This window comes from Lepisosteus oculatus, chromosome 9 (assembly GCF_040954835.1).
Source record: "Lepisosteus oculatus isolate fLepOcu1 chromosome 9, fLepOcu1.hap2, whole genome shotgun sequence".
NCBI classification, from domain to species: Eukaryota; Metazoa; Chordata; class Actinopteri; order Semionotiformes; family Lepisosteidae; genus Lepisosteus; species Lepisosteus oculatus.
The window spans coordinates 8158653-8174010 of NC_090704.1; the positions used below are offsets into that span (position 1 = coordinate 8158653).

The 15358-nt window shown below is 38.4% G+C and overlaps 1 protein-coding gene across 8 annotated transcripts in view; it reads left to right on the forward strand.

The window, feature by feature from the left end:
• Window positions 1-15358, forward strand: part of swt1 (SWT1 RNA endoribonuclease homolog) — a 30655-nt gene that overhangs the window by 5024 nt on the left and 10273 nt on the right. For 7 of the 8 annotated variants that reach the window (XM_069194064.1, XM_015355053.2, XM_015355058.2 and 4 more), the window contains 11 exons: window positions 858-987; window positions 1857-1958; window positions 2075-2263; window positions 3608-3701; window positions 4721-4869; window positions 5381-5547; window positions 6356-6494; window positions 7392-7537; window positions 7971-8161; window positions 8744-8890; window positions 14939-15005. In XM_069194064.1, coding sequence (XP_069050165.1) covers window positions 858-987; window positions 1857-1958; window positions 2075-2263; window positions 3608-3701; window positions 4721-4869; window positions 5381-5547; window positions 6356-6494; window positions 7392-7537; window positions 7971-8161; window positions 8744-8890; window positions 14939-15005 — 1521 coding nt within the window. The remainder of the gene's footprint in view (window positions 1-857; window positions 988-1856; window positions 1959-2074; window positions 2264-3607; window positions 3702-4720; window positions 4870-5380; window positions 5548-6355; window positions 6495-7391; window positions 7538-7970; window positions 8162-8743; window positions 8891-14938; window positions 15006-15358) is intronic. The other variant, XM_069194066.1, reaches the window with a different exon arrangement.

A 15358-nucleotide genomic window follows, 5' to 3' on the forward strand; every position in this document is an offset into this window, starting at 1 on the left:
CTCGACTTTGAGACGGTTTTGCAGACAAATACAACTTACTTGTTCACTCTGCATGCGGATCACATTGAAACATTTCTAAGGTGAAACGTCTGCTTCAAAACCTGTCCTTATTCGCTTGTATGTCACATTCCATTAGTCGTTACAGTGACTAGTGAGCAGGAAGGGTCACGTCACAGTTCTCGCAAACTCCTTGATAACTTTGCGACTACACAGTACTTTCACAAAGTTCACGATTTTGTGCTTAAGTCGGAAGTTGTGAAATGTTGCGAATTTGTACCGTCAATTTATTTTGTTGCCGAGAAGTAATAACCAGTCTGAGAATTTGGGACTGCAGTTCCACTTTAAACACTACTGTCAGTAGGCAGGGGATTATATATCGGGGGAAGAGGGCCAGCTGGGGATGGACATGGGTAGGCCTGCAGCTAAAGACAAGGCACTTTAGCGGCAAGGCTTTCATGTGCCACTATAGGTACACTCACCCCAGGTTTCCATCCACTGATGTGGTAATCGCCTGTCCCCCGAGTACAGGATAAATCTTGCAGCCTGGAGATCACCAGACAAAATGGGCTCCTGCAGTGGAGCCCATCTGCTAGGTCTTTGCAAGGAGGAGTCATGCAGGACTGGATATTGTGAGAGAAGCTGGTTCTGGCTATAGCGCCAGCACAGCTGGTCTGACTCTGATTGCATGTATTATAGGTCTCTCTCATTCCAGAACGACCTCTGTTCCATGGCAGAGGTACTCATGATACCCCCTGAATTCACCAGTAACCCCCGCAGCAGCAGAAAGCCCTTTTTTCTGAATGCTACTTGAGGCAGTGATTTCTGTCGCCCGTCCTCTGGTCTCTGGTCATTTGCAGATGCACCTGGTGGAGGAGCTCCACCTGGCTCGCTCAGAGAGGCTACTGGCTGGGGATGTGGTGGAGAGCTATGGGGAGCTGACCTGCATGGAAATTGATCCCCCCGAGGAAGAGAGCGTATTTTCTTTCCGTAAGTTGAGCTCTCCAGCCTTGTACATGCACTAAGGGTGTCCTTCCCGGAACACAGATTAAAGATTTATACTTACATTGTTGGTCTGTTCACACCAACATTTTGCAAAGCTCTCCACAATAATGCTATATTCTCAGCTGCAGTTGCCCTTTGCATCAATAGATTAGTGCCAGATCCTTGAGACAGAATTCCTTATAAGCATTGAAAAAATCTGTAATAGTGTCCTGTAGGAGCCAAGTTCACTAATTTGTGTTTTCCCATCAGATTCTCATAATTTTCATTCACTGAACCAATAAAATAAGGTACTTGCATTTTTACATTTACAGTATGTGACATAACCAAACGTTATTTGTGCATGGAAGTATGACCTATATAAATAAACAAAGGTTATTCATGCATAGAGGTATGACCAGTTGTTTGAAATTTGCTGGGTTGCTGCTCCAGTTGCTGGGTTGTTTGTTTGATTTTTTTGTTTTTATATTGATGGCTGACAGATAATGTACTTACTGTAGTTGTCAGGTGAAACACTTGCAAAAATAGTACGCAAGTTGTTTTTTTTTCACACAGATCATCAGTCCCAGTGTCAGACCTGCAATTCTCTAGTATCTCTTGTTGTCTCATGTCCAGTGTGAAAGTAGGCAGCAGAAATACGGGTTATTTTCCCCTCTTCCCATGTCATGTGGGGTGTGAACAGGGCTTAACTCTGTTGCCCAGTAATGAGTATGCCCCTGTATTTACATGACAATCTTCAAAACATCTAAATAGATTGAAATTTTGTTCAGCCTACAAAGTGATAGATTAGATGTTTAGTGCAATGGTACAATAGCCCAGTTTAAAATGTGAAACTCTTATTTTCTTAAATTCTGCAGGTAAGGAAAACCGGCATCAGGACCTGATCATCATTCTGGATACCAACATTCTGCTCAGTCACCTTGAGTTTGTCAAGAAGATAAAAGCATGTGGCCTCGGAGGTTTGTCAGATTGTAATTTGATGGATGCTGTCAATATGTAAGCCTAATGTATTTTCTTTTAAAGTTCCATAAACATTCATAAGATTTCTTCTCGCTGTCTGTCTGATCTTTTCCAGTTTTTGGTTTCCCCAACATTCTCATTCCCTGGGTGGTGCTACAGGAACTGGATTCGTTGAAGAATGGAAAGTTTTCAAACCATGTGGTAAATAAGGCCATACCTGCCGTGAACTTCATCTACACCTGCCTGAAAAGCCAGGAGCCTCGGTTCTGGGGACAGTCGATGCAGCAGGCGTCTCAGAAAATATGTGAGTGTCCACATGTTTGACCCAAATCCCATTGCTGAGACTTCTCTTGAGCCCCATAACAATGTAACGTTCTGATTGTTTATGTCATGTATAAAGTACTTTGTCTTCGTATCAGTAAAGTGTAATTCTGGATCTGTAATGTTCGATGCTTCTCTCAATTTTCGGGATCATATAAAAAATATCTTGAAGTACTCATATTTCATACGCAAAAATCTCCTGGCTAAGGTCTTTTCTCATTTTGGTAGACGCTGAAAAGTTAATTCATCCTCTTTTAACTTTATCTTTTAATATGAAGCACATAACGATTCTCTGTAATGAAATGTTCTTCATAAATTAAATGTTTATGTAACATACTGTATGAACATAAATTATTAAATATATTGATTATTCCTGGCACCAACCAGCAGATGGCACTAGGAACAAGCTAAGCATCATCTTTATTTTACTCTAGAAGGTATTCCAGTGGTGAATTGTTTAAAATTTAAAAAAGCAATAACTGCAATGGTCTCATTTCCTTATTTTTTATTTTTGTTTTCATGTCTGGGATAATATAAGATGAAGGCCAAGTGTTTAGTTTGTGGAAGCAAAATCAGGTTGTGAAGCATTGAAAGGCTTTTGTTCTGCTCAGTCAGCTTGATCGGATTTGTCATCCTGAGCCCTCTGTGTATTTGTGTATCAGCAGTGGCTTTATCGAAGGGATCACCTGGGATTTTAAAGCAATAGTATGGCCACAATTTGAGATTTTAGTTTTGAAGTGTAGTTTTGCATCGTCTTATCTTCCACATTTCCGGTTTATTTTAGGCAGAGCTCTCAGCATAGAATAGGCTATGGTAATAAATAAAATAACAGTGCAGTGTATTTTTCCCTTATATTGATCGTGAAAACATTATAGAAGTTACTTGGCATGCTGTTAGTCCTCCCCTTTCTTTGCCATAGCTCAGTGGCATCAAACAAGTGAGCTGATTGTGTAAAGTCTTGTATTAAAAAGTTGCTTTTAAATGAACTGTGTGTTTCCGGCTGTGCAAAGACTGTAAAAAAAGATCTAAGTTGGCACAAAGGGAGCACTTTGTCTCATGAGTTATAAAATTCAACACCACCTACGATGATGGACGTTTCTCTAAAAGGGGTGGCACATGAACTCAATTAAGAAAACGTCTGCCCTCCGAGACAATTTTAATGTAAGACAGTAGCTGTCTGCTTCTCAGGAGAAGCCCGACAAGCCTGCATGTCCGTTTGTCACAGTAGTGCTCTGTTAAGAAGATGAATTCCTGTACTGGACAGTGGAGGTTACACGAGTGCTAATTAAAAAAGCACAATTTTCTCCTGGCTTGGTTTGTCATGCAGGTGGCCTGAGTGCCGAGAACAACGATGATCGCGTGCTGCATTGCTGTGTGCAGTACCAGAGCCTGTTCCCGGGAGTGCCTGTGATCTTATGCACGTGAGTGAGGTTCTCTCTCTCTCTGTCCCTGTGGGTGGGCCAGGTGAGATGCTGGGGCAACTCTTTCTAAAATGCATTTCGAGGTGTCAGCAAACCACAGCTTCTTATTCCCTTGTGGAGAGGATTACTGATCATCAGTCCAGATTGTTAAGAAAAATAATTTTCTATGTCATGTTTATTTTTTGTTACTTGATAATCTTAATAATCTTGTATTTACCTGTTATGATAATTTGACCTTTAAAGATGCTAAACACATACACTTGCAGCCTAATATTTTATTGGGAGGAATATTTGTTTACAGTTTTTGCTGGATATGAACCCTGCTTTATTTGAGTCATCATTGAATTATTTTATTTTCACCACTGAACATTTGTCACTTTCCAATTTTTAAAAGCCAGTCGTTCTTTTTCTGCTATAAATATAGGAACTCAAGGAACTACTTCTCTTCATATTTACCTCATATAGAGTTTGGACCTTTCCCGAGAAATGTTTTTGCCTCATTTCGTGATTTATATTGAGTGGTTTTATGTAGAATGAAAATATACTGTAGTTTAGACTAAAACATGAAGAGGCTGGTTCTCATTTGTTAAGGGCAGCTGGATTTAGTAAATGCCTTTCAGGCTAGAAAAGTGATTTTCAGTAAAGGGGGTCTTTCCAAATGTGTTCTGACACTTTCTACAGGGAACTCCATACAGTACAGTATGTACGGCATCGCTACTTAGCTCCAGCCACGCCTCCACTGTGAGTACAGTAACAGGGAGGGTCTTTCTCCGAACTCTATCAGTATAATTGTATTTAAACCAGACCGGCAGGTTTTGGTTTTCTTCCAGGTTTATGACTAGGTCAATCATTAAAAAAAAAAGACTTCAGTTATTTCACAGGGAATAACTAAACTTGGCTGCATTTTGACCTCCTTGTTTTTCTGATCAACCGTGGTCTTTTTTTCCCCATTCTTACCACCATATGCATTATTATGACTACCTCCTACTTTTTTTTTGTTTCTCCTCACCCCCTTGCAGAAATGACAAGAATCTGTGCAGTAAAGCACTGCTAAGCGGTGTGAAAGCTGTAAGCAAAGCAGACCTTGTTTCTGAAGCTGATAAGCTGAAATCTGAGGCTGATACACTCTGGCACCAGTCTCTCCCGCCCACGTGGCACCCACAGACAGGTACAGATTTGCAGCACGTTTAATTGCATGTACTGTAGAAACAACAGTGGATCTTTGGGAATTAAAAAAAAAAACTTCCTGCAGTCTAAACAGGATATGATACAGTGGCAAAAATCAGGCTTGTCCTAAATGTTGCATTGCAGATCTTAAAGGAAGAATCTGGTTATTAAGCCTTCCAAAAAGCCATTAGCCACTATCCAGGCTTCAGTTTGTAAAGTGACCCAAGACATATTCATTGTAATATACTGTATCATCCATTACTGTTTTTATCTTCATTCTGATTTAGCTTACACAAAGGTGAATGACAAAAAATGAGAGATCGCTTTAAAGATACTTTGTGTAAGATGTTTAGAAGGGATAATGTAAAAAAAATAATTTTAAGGTTTAGCCTAGATTGCCTTTTCTTTTGCAAATGTCTCTTTTTACGTCTCTTGCTCTGAAATGTAATTAAGAAATAAAAAATGTTTGGCATTGTGACACTATTGACCAGCATATTGCGTTCCCGTTGAAGAGCTGGACCCAAACAGCAGAGTGACAGAGGAAAAGGCGAGAGAAGCAACAGTCTCAGGGAGTGCTCTGGCGAGCTCTGTCTCTGCCATCGAGGGAGTCCTGAGGGGGGCGCTGTGTGCGATTTTGGAGGCAGAGATGAAGGAGGCATTTGGTGATCTTTGGCTAGAGGTAAACCACCCATACTTTCTGCAATTTCGGGAGAAGTAGATTTAGAAACAAATACGTGGTTTGGATTAAGTGTAGACAGGTTGTCCTGTTAGTGCAAGGGTAGTCAGCAGCTATATCACCTGCAGCTCCTGTAAACCTCTTTGAGTGGATTGTCTAGAAAAGCCCTTTATAAGTGTAAGGAATTAGTAGTAGTATTACAGGCCTAGATGTTATAGTTATGGCTCTGGTTATGCAAGGGTCAGTCTCTAGTTTCTAGGGGCGGAGCAGTGGCTCTGTGGCTAAGGATCTGCGCCTGTGGCTGTAAGTTTGCCAGTTCGAATCCCGCGGCTGGCAGGAGGAATCCGACTCCATTGGGCCCCTGAGCAAGGCCCTTAACCCCAGCTGCTCCAGGAGCGCCGTATAAATGGCTGACCCTGCGTTCTGACCCCAGGCTTGTCTCTCCCTGTCTGTGTGTCTCATGGAGGGCAAGCTGGGGTATGGGGAAAAAGACAAATTCCTGATGCAAGAAATTGTATAGGGCTTATAAAGTGATCTTATCTTATCTAGTTATGTTCAGAGATAAGGTTAAAGGTGTTGATTAACCTCCCAAAGAATTGAAGAAAGCCCAGACAGCCACCAAACAGGGAATGTCAGAATTTATAATTATATGTCCAGTCTCAGAATTTCTTAAGATAGGAAATTATAATGCCAGTGTGTTCTAACCTTTCTTAAATATGAAGAATGTATATTTAAGTAATGACTTAATTTCTATTTTGCTGCAGACCTTTCAGTGTATAATTATTACCTTTGAGTATTTCCATGCCTTTAGATTGTGTATATAAAGCCTCCTTGGTCCCTGAGTGACTTACTGCAGTGCTTTAAGAAACACTGGATTGCTGTGTTTGGAAGTATTGTCAGCAGGAATCTTCTTCACTCTGTTGAATTCCTCAGCGACAGCCTTTGTAAAGGTAAATGTGATATAATGAACTAAGATACTCAAAACAATCTGCTGAGGTTTTTGAAATGTTTTAAATGCCAGGTAAGTTTCACTGTTACCAGGAATGTTAATATGATTCAGTACGCCAAGCAAAGTACTTCACAAAGTATTACACTCTTTGAAGAATGGACAGATACGAGAACTTTTTCAGTAAATGAGCAATATATTTTTGAACTGGCTGCATGAATCCATTTTCAGTTACTTGCATTTCCAAGAATAAAAGTAAAAAAACATTGTAGTCATTTGCGATTCACAATGTAAATGAATGTTATTCCATAACATGGTGGTTGGTGTGGGAGACTAAAATCTCCATGGCATTGTTATGATATTGTCTCAAAACATCTAACAGACTGGGACTGTCTGTGTACACTCATGTGTAAGGAACTATGACCCTAACGAGCATGTTTTCACAAGTGATAAACTAGACTGGCTTCAAGATTGCACAACCTGGTTTCCTGTTGCTTTCTGTGCCTTTTAAAAAGTGCAGGTACTGCAAAATACTTATTATTTTTCAAAATGTATTTTCCATAGTTTAAATACATTCTGTGTGGTTCATTACTGTTTTAACTTTGTATTTACGGCACATCTGTGTCTTTCATTTTAACCAAGTTGTAGTTGTAGTACATTTTGGTACATAAAATATAATTCTTTCTGATTATTTCATATTATGAATAATCTGATATCACCTTAGTATAAATTTGCGATGCAGTGCTAATTGTAGTAGAAAAAGTTGCTCAAGCACAAGAAAAAAAATCTGTTTTAATATTGCTCTTTAAAATGGAGAGTTTTGTAGAGAACTGTGCATTTCCATTCAAAGGCATGCATTACAATTTCAGATATATGGCATTAACATGTCCTTCCTCTTCAGGTAGAACAGTTGATAGTTGTTCCATGAAGCAGGTGGTGCAAGAAGCCCATGCTCTGTTGCACGGTTTCAGTTCCAGATCAGGCTATAATAGCGTTCTCCTTGAAGCTGTTGCTGCCCTGAAACAGCTGCAGCCAGACACTTCTCAGGTATGACTGGGGCCCTTAGTGCATCTCCTGGTTACATATCCTTCTCCTTCAACACATTTTACTTGCAGGTGCTGTAGAGCTACTGAGAGCAAAGTCTGTCTCTTTAAGTTCCCCTTTAGTACATAATACTTCTAGGTCACAATTCCTGCTCATGCATGGACACCTCTATTAATATTTCCCTCTTTGAATCCTGTCTGGAGGGCTTTAGAAATCCATAGACACAATCCCTGTACTATTAATCTCTAGTTGCATAGCTATTTCCACTTTCTACATATTCCTTCTAGATGCAGATCAGCAAAGAATACTTTAGGTCCAGAAACTAATATTAACAAAATTCTGTTTTTCTTTTAAAATGGTTGCAAATGGCGTGTCTTATAGCAGTTGGTGCAGATCTGTTGAAAGACTTGTGCTGAATTGTGTTTGGGGATCACAGCCCGACTGCAGAGCTCAAGGGGAGGAGGGCCTTGTGGATTCTGCCCAAGGAGGGAATGGAACGAGGAGCCTGCAGCCAGGTGACACTGAGACCCTCATGGCAGTAGAGCACAGTTTGTCGGAGCCACACTCTTCTCATGCTGATATCTGGGCTGTTTTTGAGAACATCTGGATCAATGCGTGTCAGATCAGGTAAATGGGCATATTGTTGCAAAAGGCAACAAAACAACATTGCTTTCTTCCATTACTTATTTCAGTATAGTGCAAATATCAAAGTTTTTATTTATGCGGCACCTTGATTTTGTCCAATGTATTTCCTCTCTCAGAGGTATTTCACATCCTTCCTACAAGCTACCATCTACTGCAACAATAAACCCTCCTCCATGAATCTGCTATTTTAGTGCTTTAAAAAAAAATTAAATGTAAGAAATGGAACCAAAAAATGGGATCTCACAAGAAAGAAAAAAAATGAGGAAAGAGGGTCAAATCAGACAGGTTCTGTCAGTTTTTTCACTATCAAAATTATTACGAATTGATCTTGAGATCGTGGTTAGTGAGAAGGAGCAGTAAAGGACTCAGCCACACTGTCACACCAGTGACATCTTGAAGCACATTAGTCCCTAACACCCAAATCATGTAGCTAGCTACTGCATATGGCCTTCATATGCTAGAGAATATCATAAAAAAACCTGCATAGGCAACTGGAGTGAAAATAATCTTCTGAGAAAAGTTATTTGTCAAGATCTGTTTTATTTTATTTTCTCTAAATTTCAGCTCTGCGGTCTTAGGAGCCCTCCAGGTTCCTCTGGATCCTCAGGGGACAGGAGGGCCTGGAGAGAAACTGGCCTCTCCTGATGAGGCTTTCTCCTGCCTGCAGAAACTCCTGGCTGCCGTGAAAGGGCTGCTGGATTCCTTCCAGAGGTAAAGGAAGAGGGGATTGCTATTAGCCAGTATTTACTTTACTTGCTTTGACCCACATTGGTACCTGACCTTTTTTTGCACACACTAAGCTTCTTTCCAGAGTGCTTAAGTGATTCTATAACCTAGGTTAGTTCCCAAATTGCAAAGGGTCTGTCCAAGTGATTTGTTGGTTCAGTTAAGGATTTATTCCCATAAAGTTTAGATGCAATGAAAACTGCTGGTGTGTTAGACCCCATGAAAAGAAGTCGAAACTAATAGTGCAGGTAATTGGTTCTAAAGTCGAGCAGTGCAGCAAGTTTACTATTAAGCATTATCACAGGGAGGTGTACAACTGGGTGCTGGAGTTTAATTAGCTTGAAATTAAACTCTAGTATTTGGCTAGAAATTCTAGCCATTATTTTTTTGCATTTCTTTCCTTGTCTTCTTATATGTACTTATTTTGTAATTTGCTATCCTTTTTTGTATTGACCATGATAGTCCACATATTTCGACATATGTCTTTAGTCAGTATTTTTAACAATCAAGTGCTTTTTTGGGTAGCAAAGCTAGGGAAGAATATACTTATTTAGGTCAGGTTTTGAGGCTCTAAGATACAGGTACATACTGCACAGGGCACATGTAGAACTGCACCTTGGTTGCACATCAGTTCATTGCAGGGCAGTTTTTAATACTTAAATATTGCCAATTATCCACAATAAATACCAAGAAGATGCTTTTGGAGGGGGAGGCTCTAGTTTTTTGTCATCATTTTTCCATTTACATCTTATAATATCATAGTTTATGGGTAAATAACAGGATAAGCTTTTCTATGTTGTCTCCCTTGTGTTCAAAATAAGGTTATTTTGTTTATACACTGTCTGAAGTGGACATTTGAAGACTGTTTTAATATGTAAACTTACCTCTACAGGGCTGGAGGGCTCTGGTTTGGTGTTTTGTCTGGTCAGTGTGTGATACGGTCGCTAAGTACTTGTGAAACTGAAGTTTTTTTTAACTACTTTTGTTCAGTTTAGCAAAGCTTGCTTCTCCTGTGTTCCTCTCATTGGTTTACTGGTGATTGGATTTTTGTATTTTCCAGTTAGAATCATTCTTTTATGTCTATATTGAAGGGGAAAAGGCATGAAATTATTATCTTCTGGCTTTTGTGTGTTAAAATATTTATAAATCTTCCAAGATATATGGTAGGTTGCTTGGGAAATTTAGCCACTTTCGTTTTCATTTTCTAGGAATTGCTATCTTAGATCAATCATGCCCTCAGTAATTTAATGTTGAGCTTCCTGCTTTTCCTTCTTAGAAATACAGATCTGATTTTGTGTTTTTCTCTCTGTTTGGAGTTAAAACTGCTACTGTATTGTGATAATTTTCCAATGTGGCACACGTTGGAAATAAAGTATTATGTCTGGAATTGCCTAAAATCCAGCAAAGCACATGTAATCCAGTCCAGCAGCTACCGAGTAATTTCTGTTCATCCTCCAAAAATCTGTAATTCAGTATTTGTTTGTATTTTCCAACCTTTCTGAAAAATGACACATTCAGTATTTGTTTGTATTTTCCAACCTTTCTGAAAAATGACACAGGCTATTTCTGCAGTGAGAAAAGACTCGCTCAACAGTAAATGTTCATTACTGACAGGTCATGTGCAGTGCAAACAAAGCAGGCCCGCATGACTGCACCGCTAATCGAATCACTACTTTTTATGAAAGTATGGCAAACATTATCATTATATTCGGGTTTTCCAGAAGGCACAATTGCCTGCTTAACTGAAGAAGTACTTTGTTTTGTTTAAGACTTTGTTGTAACCTGCAGTAGTTTATTTGTACCATGGCACTTAATCCTCGATATAAAGGAATAAAATAAAACAGATTAGAACTTTTGCAAGGAATATTTAGACATTTTAATCTTCTGTTTGTTTGGCAGAAGTTCTTATTAGCAGTAAGTTCAGAAATCAATATCTGCTGTATGTCTGGTTTGTCAATATTTTTTTCCTATTTTGCCTATGGGACTAAGATCAAGCCTTTTTTTGTGATCACCACATTATAAAAGATCTATTTTGGCCTTATATGTGTTAAGGTTTTTAACACAAATGCCAAACACATTTTGTATGATTCTTGAAATTCATAAAGCCATCCTCCCTTTATAACTGGAGTGGAAAGCTGAAGACGTAGAAAAAAGTCCTCCACCATTCAGCACCATACAAATGGCACAGCTACTGAATCTTACTCACATACAGCAAAGACATCTGCTGATAGAAAATGAAAAAATATTGCAGAATGTTCCATCCATCGTTGCCCAGCCTCAGAAGTGATCGATAGGTATCTTCAGAAGAGACAAAAACTGTGACAAAAACAGGAGTCAGTGCTTTTCCCTGTGGGTTCGCTTTTTTTTTGGAGCTGCACTTTATCTGCTTTCCTTTGGTTTGGTATGCAAACACATATGTATAATATTTTTATGTGAATCTTTCAAAACAAGGGGCACGCATTAAGCAAAGCATCCACTCATTTGAATACAAATGATTGGGCAATTTGTTGCATTCAATGAATTTCTTTTGTCTAGTGTAAAATATAAATGGAGAGGAAGCTGTCATTTCAAACCCTTTTTTAATGTCATTCCTTATTTATTTTACTTTGAAATATGTTGAATGTGTTACTTTTTCTGTAGTGTCCACCATTGTGTGCCGCAAAGCCAACATAAAATATCCTTTGTTACGAAGTATGGAATGTTTAGATTCATCGAGAAATGATTTGCTTTGCCAGGGAGTTTGAACTCCCCCACACTTGACAACAGATGTGACAGCTTTGTGGAAAACCCTTGTGGATTAAAACAGACAAAAGGCAAGTGTCACTGCACATTTGAACCTGTAAAATCACAACAAAACTTAACGGAATTGAGATGTCTGTGAAAGGACATTGAGATTTTAAGTTTTCATTTTCTAAGCTTGATTCAAGCTTATTGCTCCGTATTGTGCCTTGTAGTTGTAGCTGCTTTCATTTTTAAGGATGGATTTTTTTAGAGAGAACCTTCCCTTCAAATATTCAGTGCCTTACAGGGTTTCAGCACTGCCAATACAAATTAAAGTTGTGGTGCTAATTGTGGAACAGATTTTCATGGGGGGGTCTTTTGTTCTCAGTGATCAAATGGAGCCAGAACAGCCTGCGAAACATTGTTCTTTCACATATTTCACAAGTGTTGCGTGTTGAAGCTTTTAACCCTTTCCAGTTACTCCTTTGTAACTTTATGAACAGGAAACAATCTGATACAGTTAAGTGTTAGGTTTGATACGTATTTGATTTGTTGAATTTGTATAAGAGTGTTCAGTTTTAGAATTTAAAAGTTTTATGTTTCCATAATTGGATATACGTGTTTTTTTTCAGTCAGCTTCAGATAAAGTGGAAATGGTTGGTTTGTTAATAATACTTTGACAAATGTGTTCTATATTGAAGGTTTGAATACCATTGTGTTCCTTCTAAACATTTTATAGGATACTTTTGTAAGTTTTTTAATAATTCTCTTCTTGTCTATAGTTCCTTAAAGAGTTGAGGGATGACATAATTTTTGTTTGTACTGTGTTTTCTTGATTGAATTAATTATCTTTTTATATCAGTTTATTATGGTAGATTCTGACATTTCAACTAAAAATAATGAGATTTGGTTTGAAAGGGGAAATTGAAACAGACTTTGGCCATATACATTATATTTAAACAGGTAGAAATTTGTGAAACCATTAGTTTCCATCGGGGCTATGCCTTTACTATAAAAAATGTTATGCCATTACTAGTGAGAGCTAGTGCGTCATCACCCGTCTGAGAGAGACCTCAATAAGTAGGATCTTTTGCTGTGGAATCTGCTAATGTGATTTGTATTTGCTGTCAAGCACACAGGCAGAGGAGAGACCAGGTTGAATAAATGGTTTTCAGCTGAGCTGAAGTAACTCGTGACATAATTCGGTGCATTTATACTGATGTTAAGCCCTGGGTATTGGGTGCATTGCATTCCTTTATGCAGTCCAGTGTATTTTATGTTTATGTATGTATAATTACATGTACCGTATGTGCGTAATTTTCTTGAGGTCTATAGCAGTAGGTGTAAATGAATCAGAAATATTAGTATTCTGTCTTGGGATCTCAGGGGGTTAACAGCAATGTATGCATTGAAGGTGTGAAAGGATCTGTAAGAATGTGGTATCATATTATTTGTGGCAGACACCCAGAAACCTAAAAACATTATCAACACCTAAAAAAAGATAACAGATCAAAATAAATGCTCCATCCACAACTTTGGAAGACTGATCTGTTCCATAGAATATGTAAATACCAGGGACAGAAATTATGGACCATTTCATGAAGATGTTGTAGTCAAATTATCAGATGTAAATAATACAATAAAATGTTAAAAAGGAAATATTTTTTTTTCCATTTACAGTTGACCACCTCTATATATTCATAATTGTGTATGTATACATACAGGATTATTATATTTGCACACATATGTATTTGGGAATAAATGTGCTTGTATAAGCATTAGACCAGTTGCAAATAGAGGCCTGTTTGTAGTTGCATATAAAGAGTGGTTTTGTAGCAGCAATTGGGTATCTTGATAAAATCTGTAGGATAGATGAAGTTTTATGAATTTGGTGATTTACACAGCTCAGCAATTAATTTACCTGTCATTCCCCTGGACTCAAACTTTTTTATTTTGCCCCTCTTGAGTTTTTCTGATGCCTTTTTTATACATGGGATCCTGCACTATGCCTGCTATGAACAGCACAGCCCTCTAACTCCACTGGGATTGCTGTAGGTTGTGTGTGAATGTAGGTCAGTGTGTGGACGGGCCCCGGCCTGTGCAATTACCCAGCTCCAGCCCTGTGAGCCTCCAGTGAATAAACAGTACGTGCCATCGCTAGTGCAGCCACAAACTGGAAAAAGTTGAAAACAATTTCAATAAAAAAATCACTTTTATTTAATTCCAGTAACTAAGCATGAACACGTATTCAAAAGCATCCATATATTCCAAATACAGATGTTGCTTTAGTTACTGTATTTTGGGGATTTTCCATAGGGAAAGAAAAACATTGTTTCCATTCGATTTAAATGCCCTTTATTTCTTGTCTGCCTTGTCACAGCTATTTAAATGATGCAATTCATTTCCTACTGGATTTTCTGTGGTTTTAGAGTTTACAAGACAAATATAAATCTATAAAAGAGGTTGCTGGAAATACATCAGTGAATTAATAAATGAGTACATATTGAATGGCAGGTTTGTACGTAATCATGAAATCACATACTTATTGACTTCTTTTTTTAAATATATTAAAAGGAATGATAATGAAGCCGTTTATTTCTCATCAAATATCTAAGACTATAACCGAATTAAATCAACTAACTGAACATTATAGATTTCTAACTAAATGCATAATACTTTTTTACTCTTATGTTTTTCTAAGCAGGATAAACTCTTAAGTGGTATAAGAAGGTCAAAGACAGTAGAATTATTAGAGATCATTTTTTGTTGTTGTACTGAGTCCTGTTGTTATTCCAGACTCAGACTTCCTTCGTTTTAAACAGCAGTGTAATAATGTTGGTTTGCTTGTCCTTTGATATTCCTTTGATGAAGGGTAGATTTAGCAAATTCTTCTTGTTGCCTAGGAGACGGAAAGATACTGCACCAGCATTCAGATCACATATTCTCTCAGTGACTCATCATGGGCCACATGATTTTTCCATTATTCAGAAGCTGAAAGGAAAGGACATGTATAATGCATAAAGCCTGGTGAAAGTGTTTTTTTCCCCTTCTTTCTGCACTATTTACTCAAGGACCATAACCTTTCCCTGCTCTTTAGAACAGGTTCCTCTTTCGCCAGGACAGTTTTGGAATAGTGGTGTTGGCTACACTAAGTTATGGGGCTCTTCACTGTTCACAAAAACTGCTTGAAGGGGCCTCAAAAATGCATTTTGCTCTTTTAGAACTTGTGCAGTGACTAAAGGTTCCATACAAGAAAATACATCTTCAGCTGGTTTCCAAACTCTCTGAATGATATGTTGTATTGTCCTTTAGGGTTTTGGCATCAGACAGTGGCTTTGAAGATGTGAGCGTGCTGCACACTTTCATTACCACCAGTGAGGTGAGAAATAACTGTTAGCACATGGAGTCAACTATAACTGGAAATGTGTATCTGACCATACAATCACACAATAAAGATAAATCAATAATGACTATTGAATTGCACTTTTGTCTTTTTATGTTTGAAGACTTGTGCTCCATATACTATGTGCTCCATGGTATATTTACAGTAGGTAATATTGCCAAATGGCATTTAAGCAGCAGTGTTTGAATGATGTTAGAAGCAACCATAACCCTAGATTTAACGCTTTCTTTACCCTTGCCAGGGGTTTGAGTTCAGGCTGCGGTTTGGTTTAAGGCTAGTTGGTGGTAATTAAGGTTGGGGGGGAGTTAATGTCTAGTCCAGTGTAACCT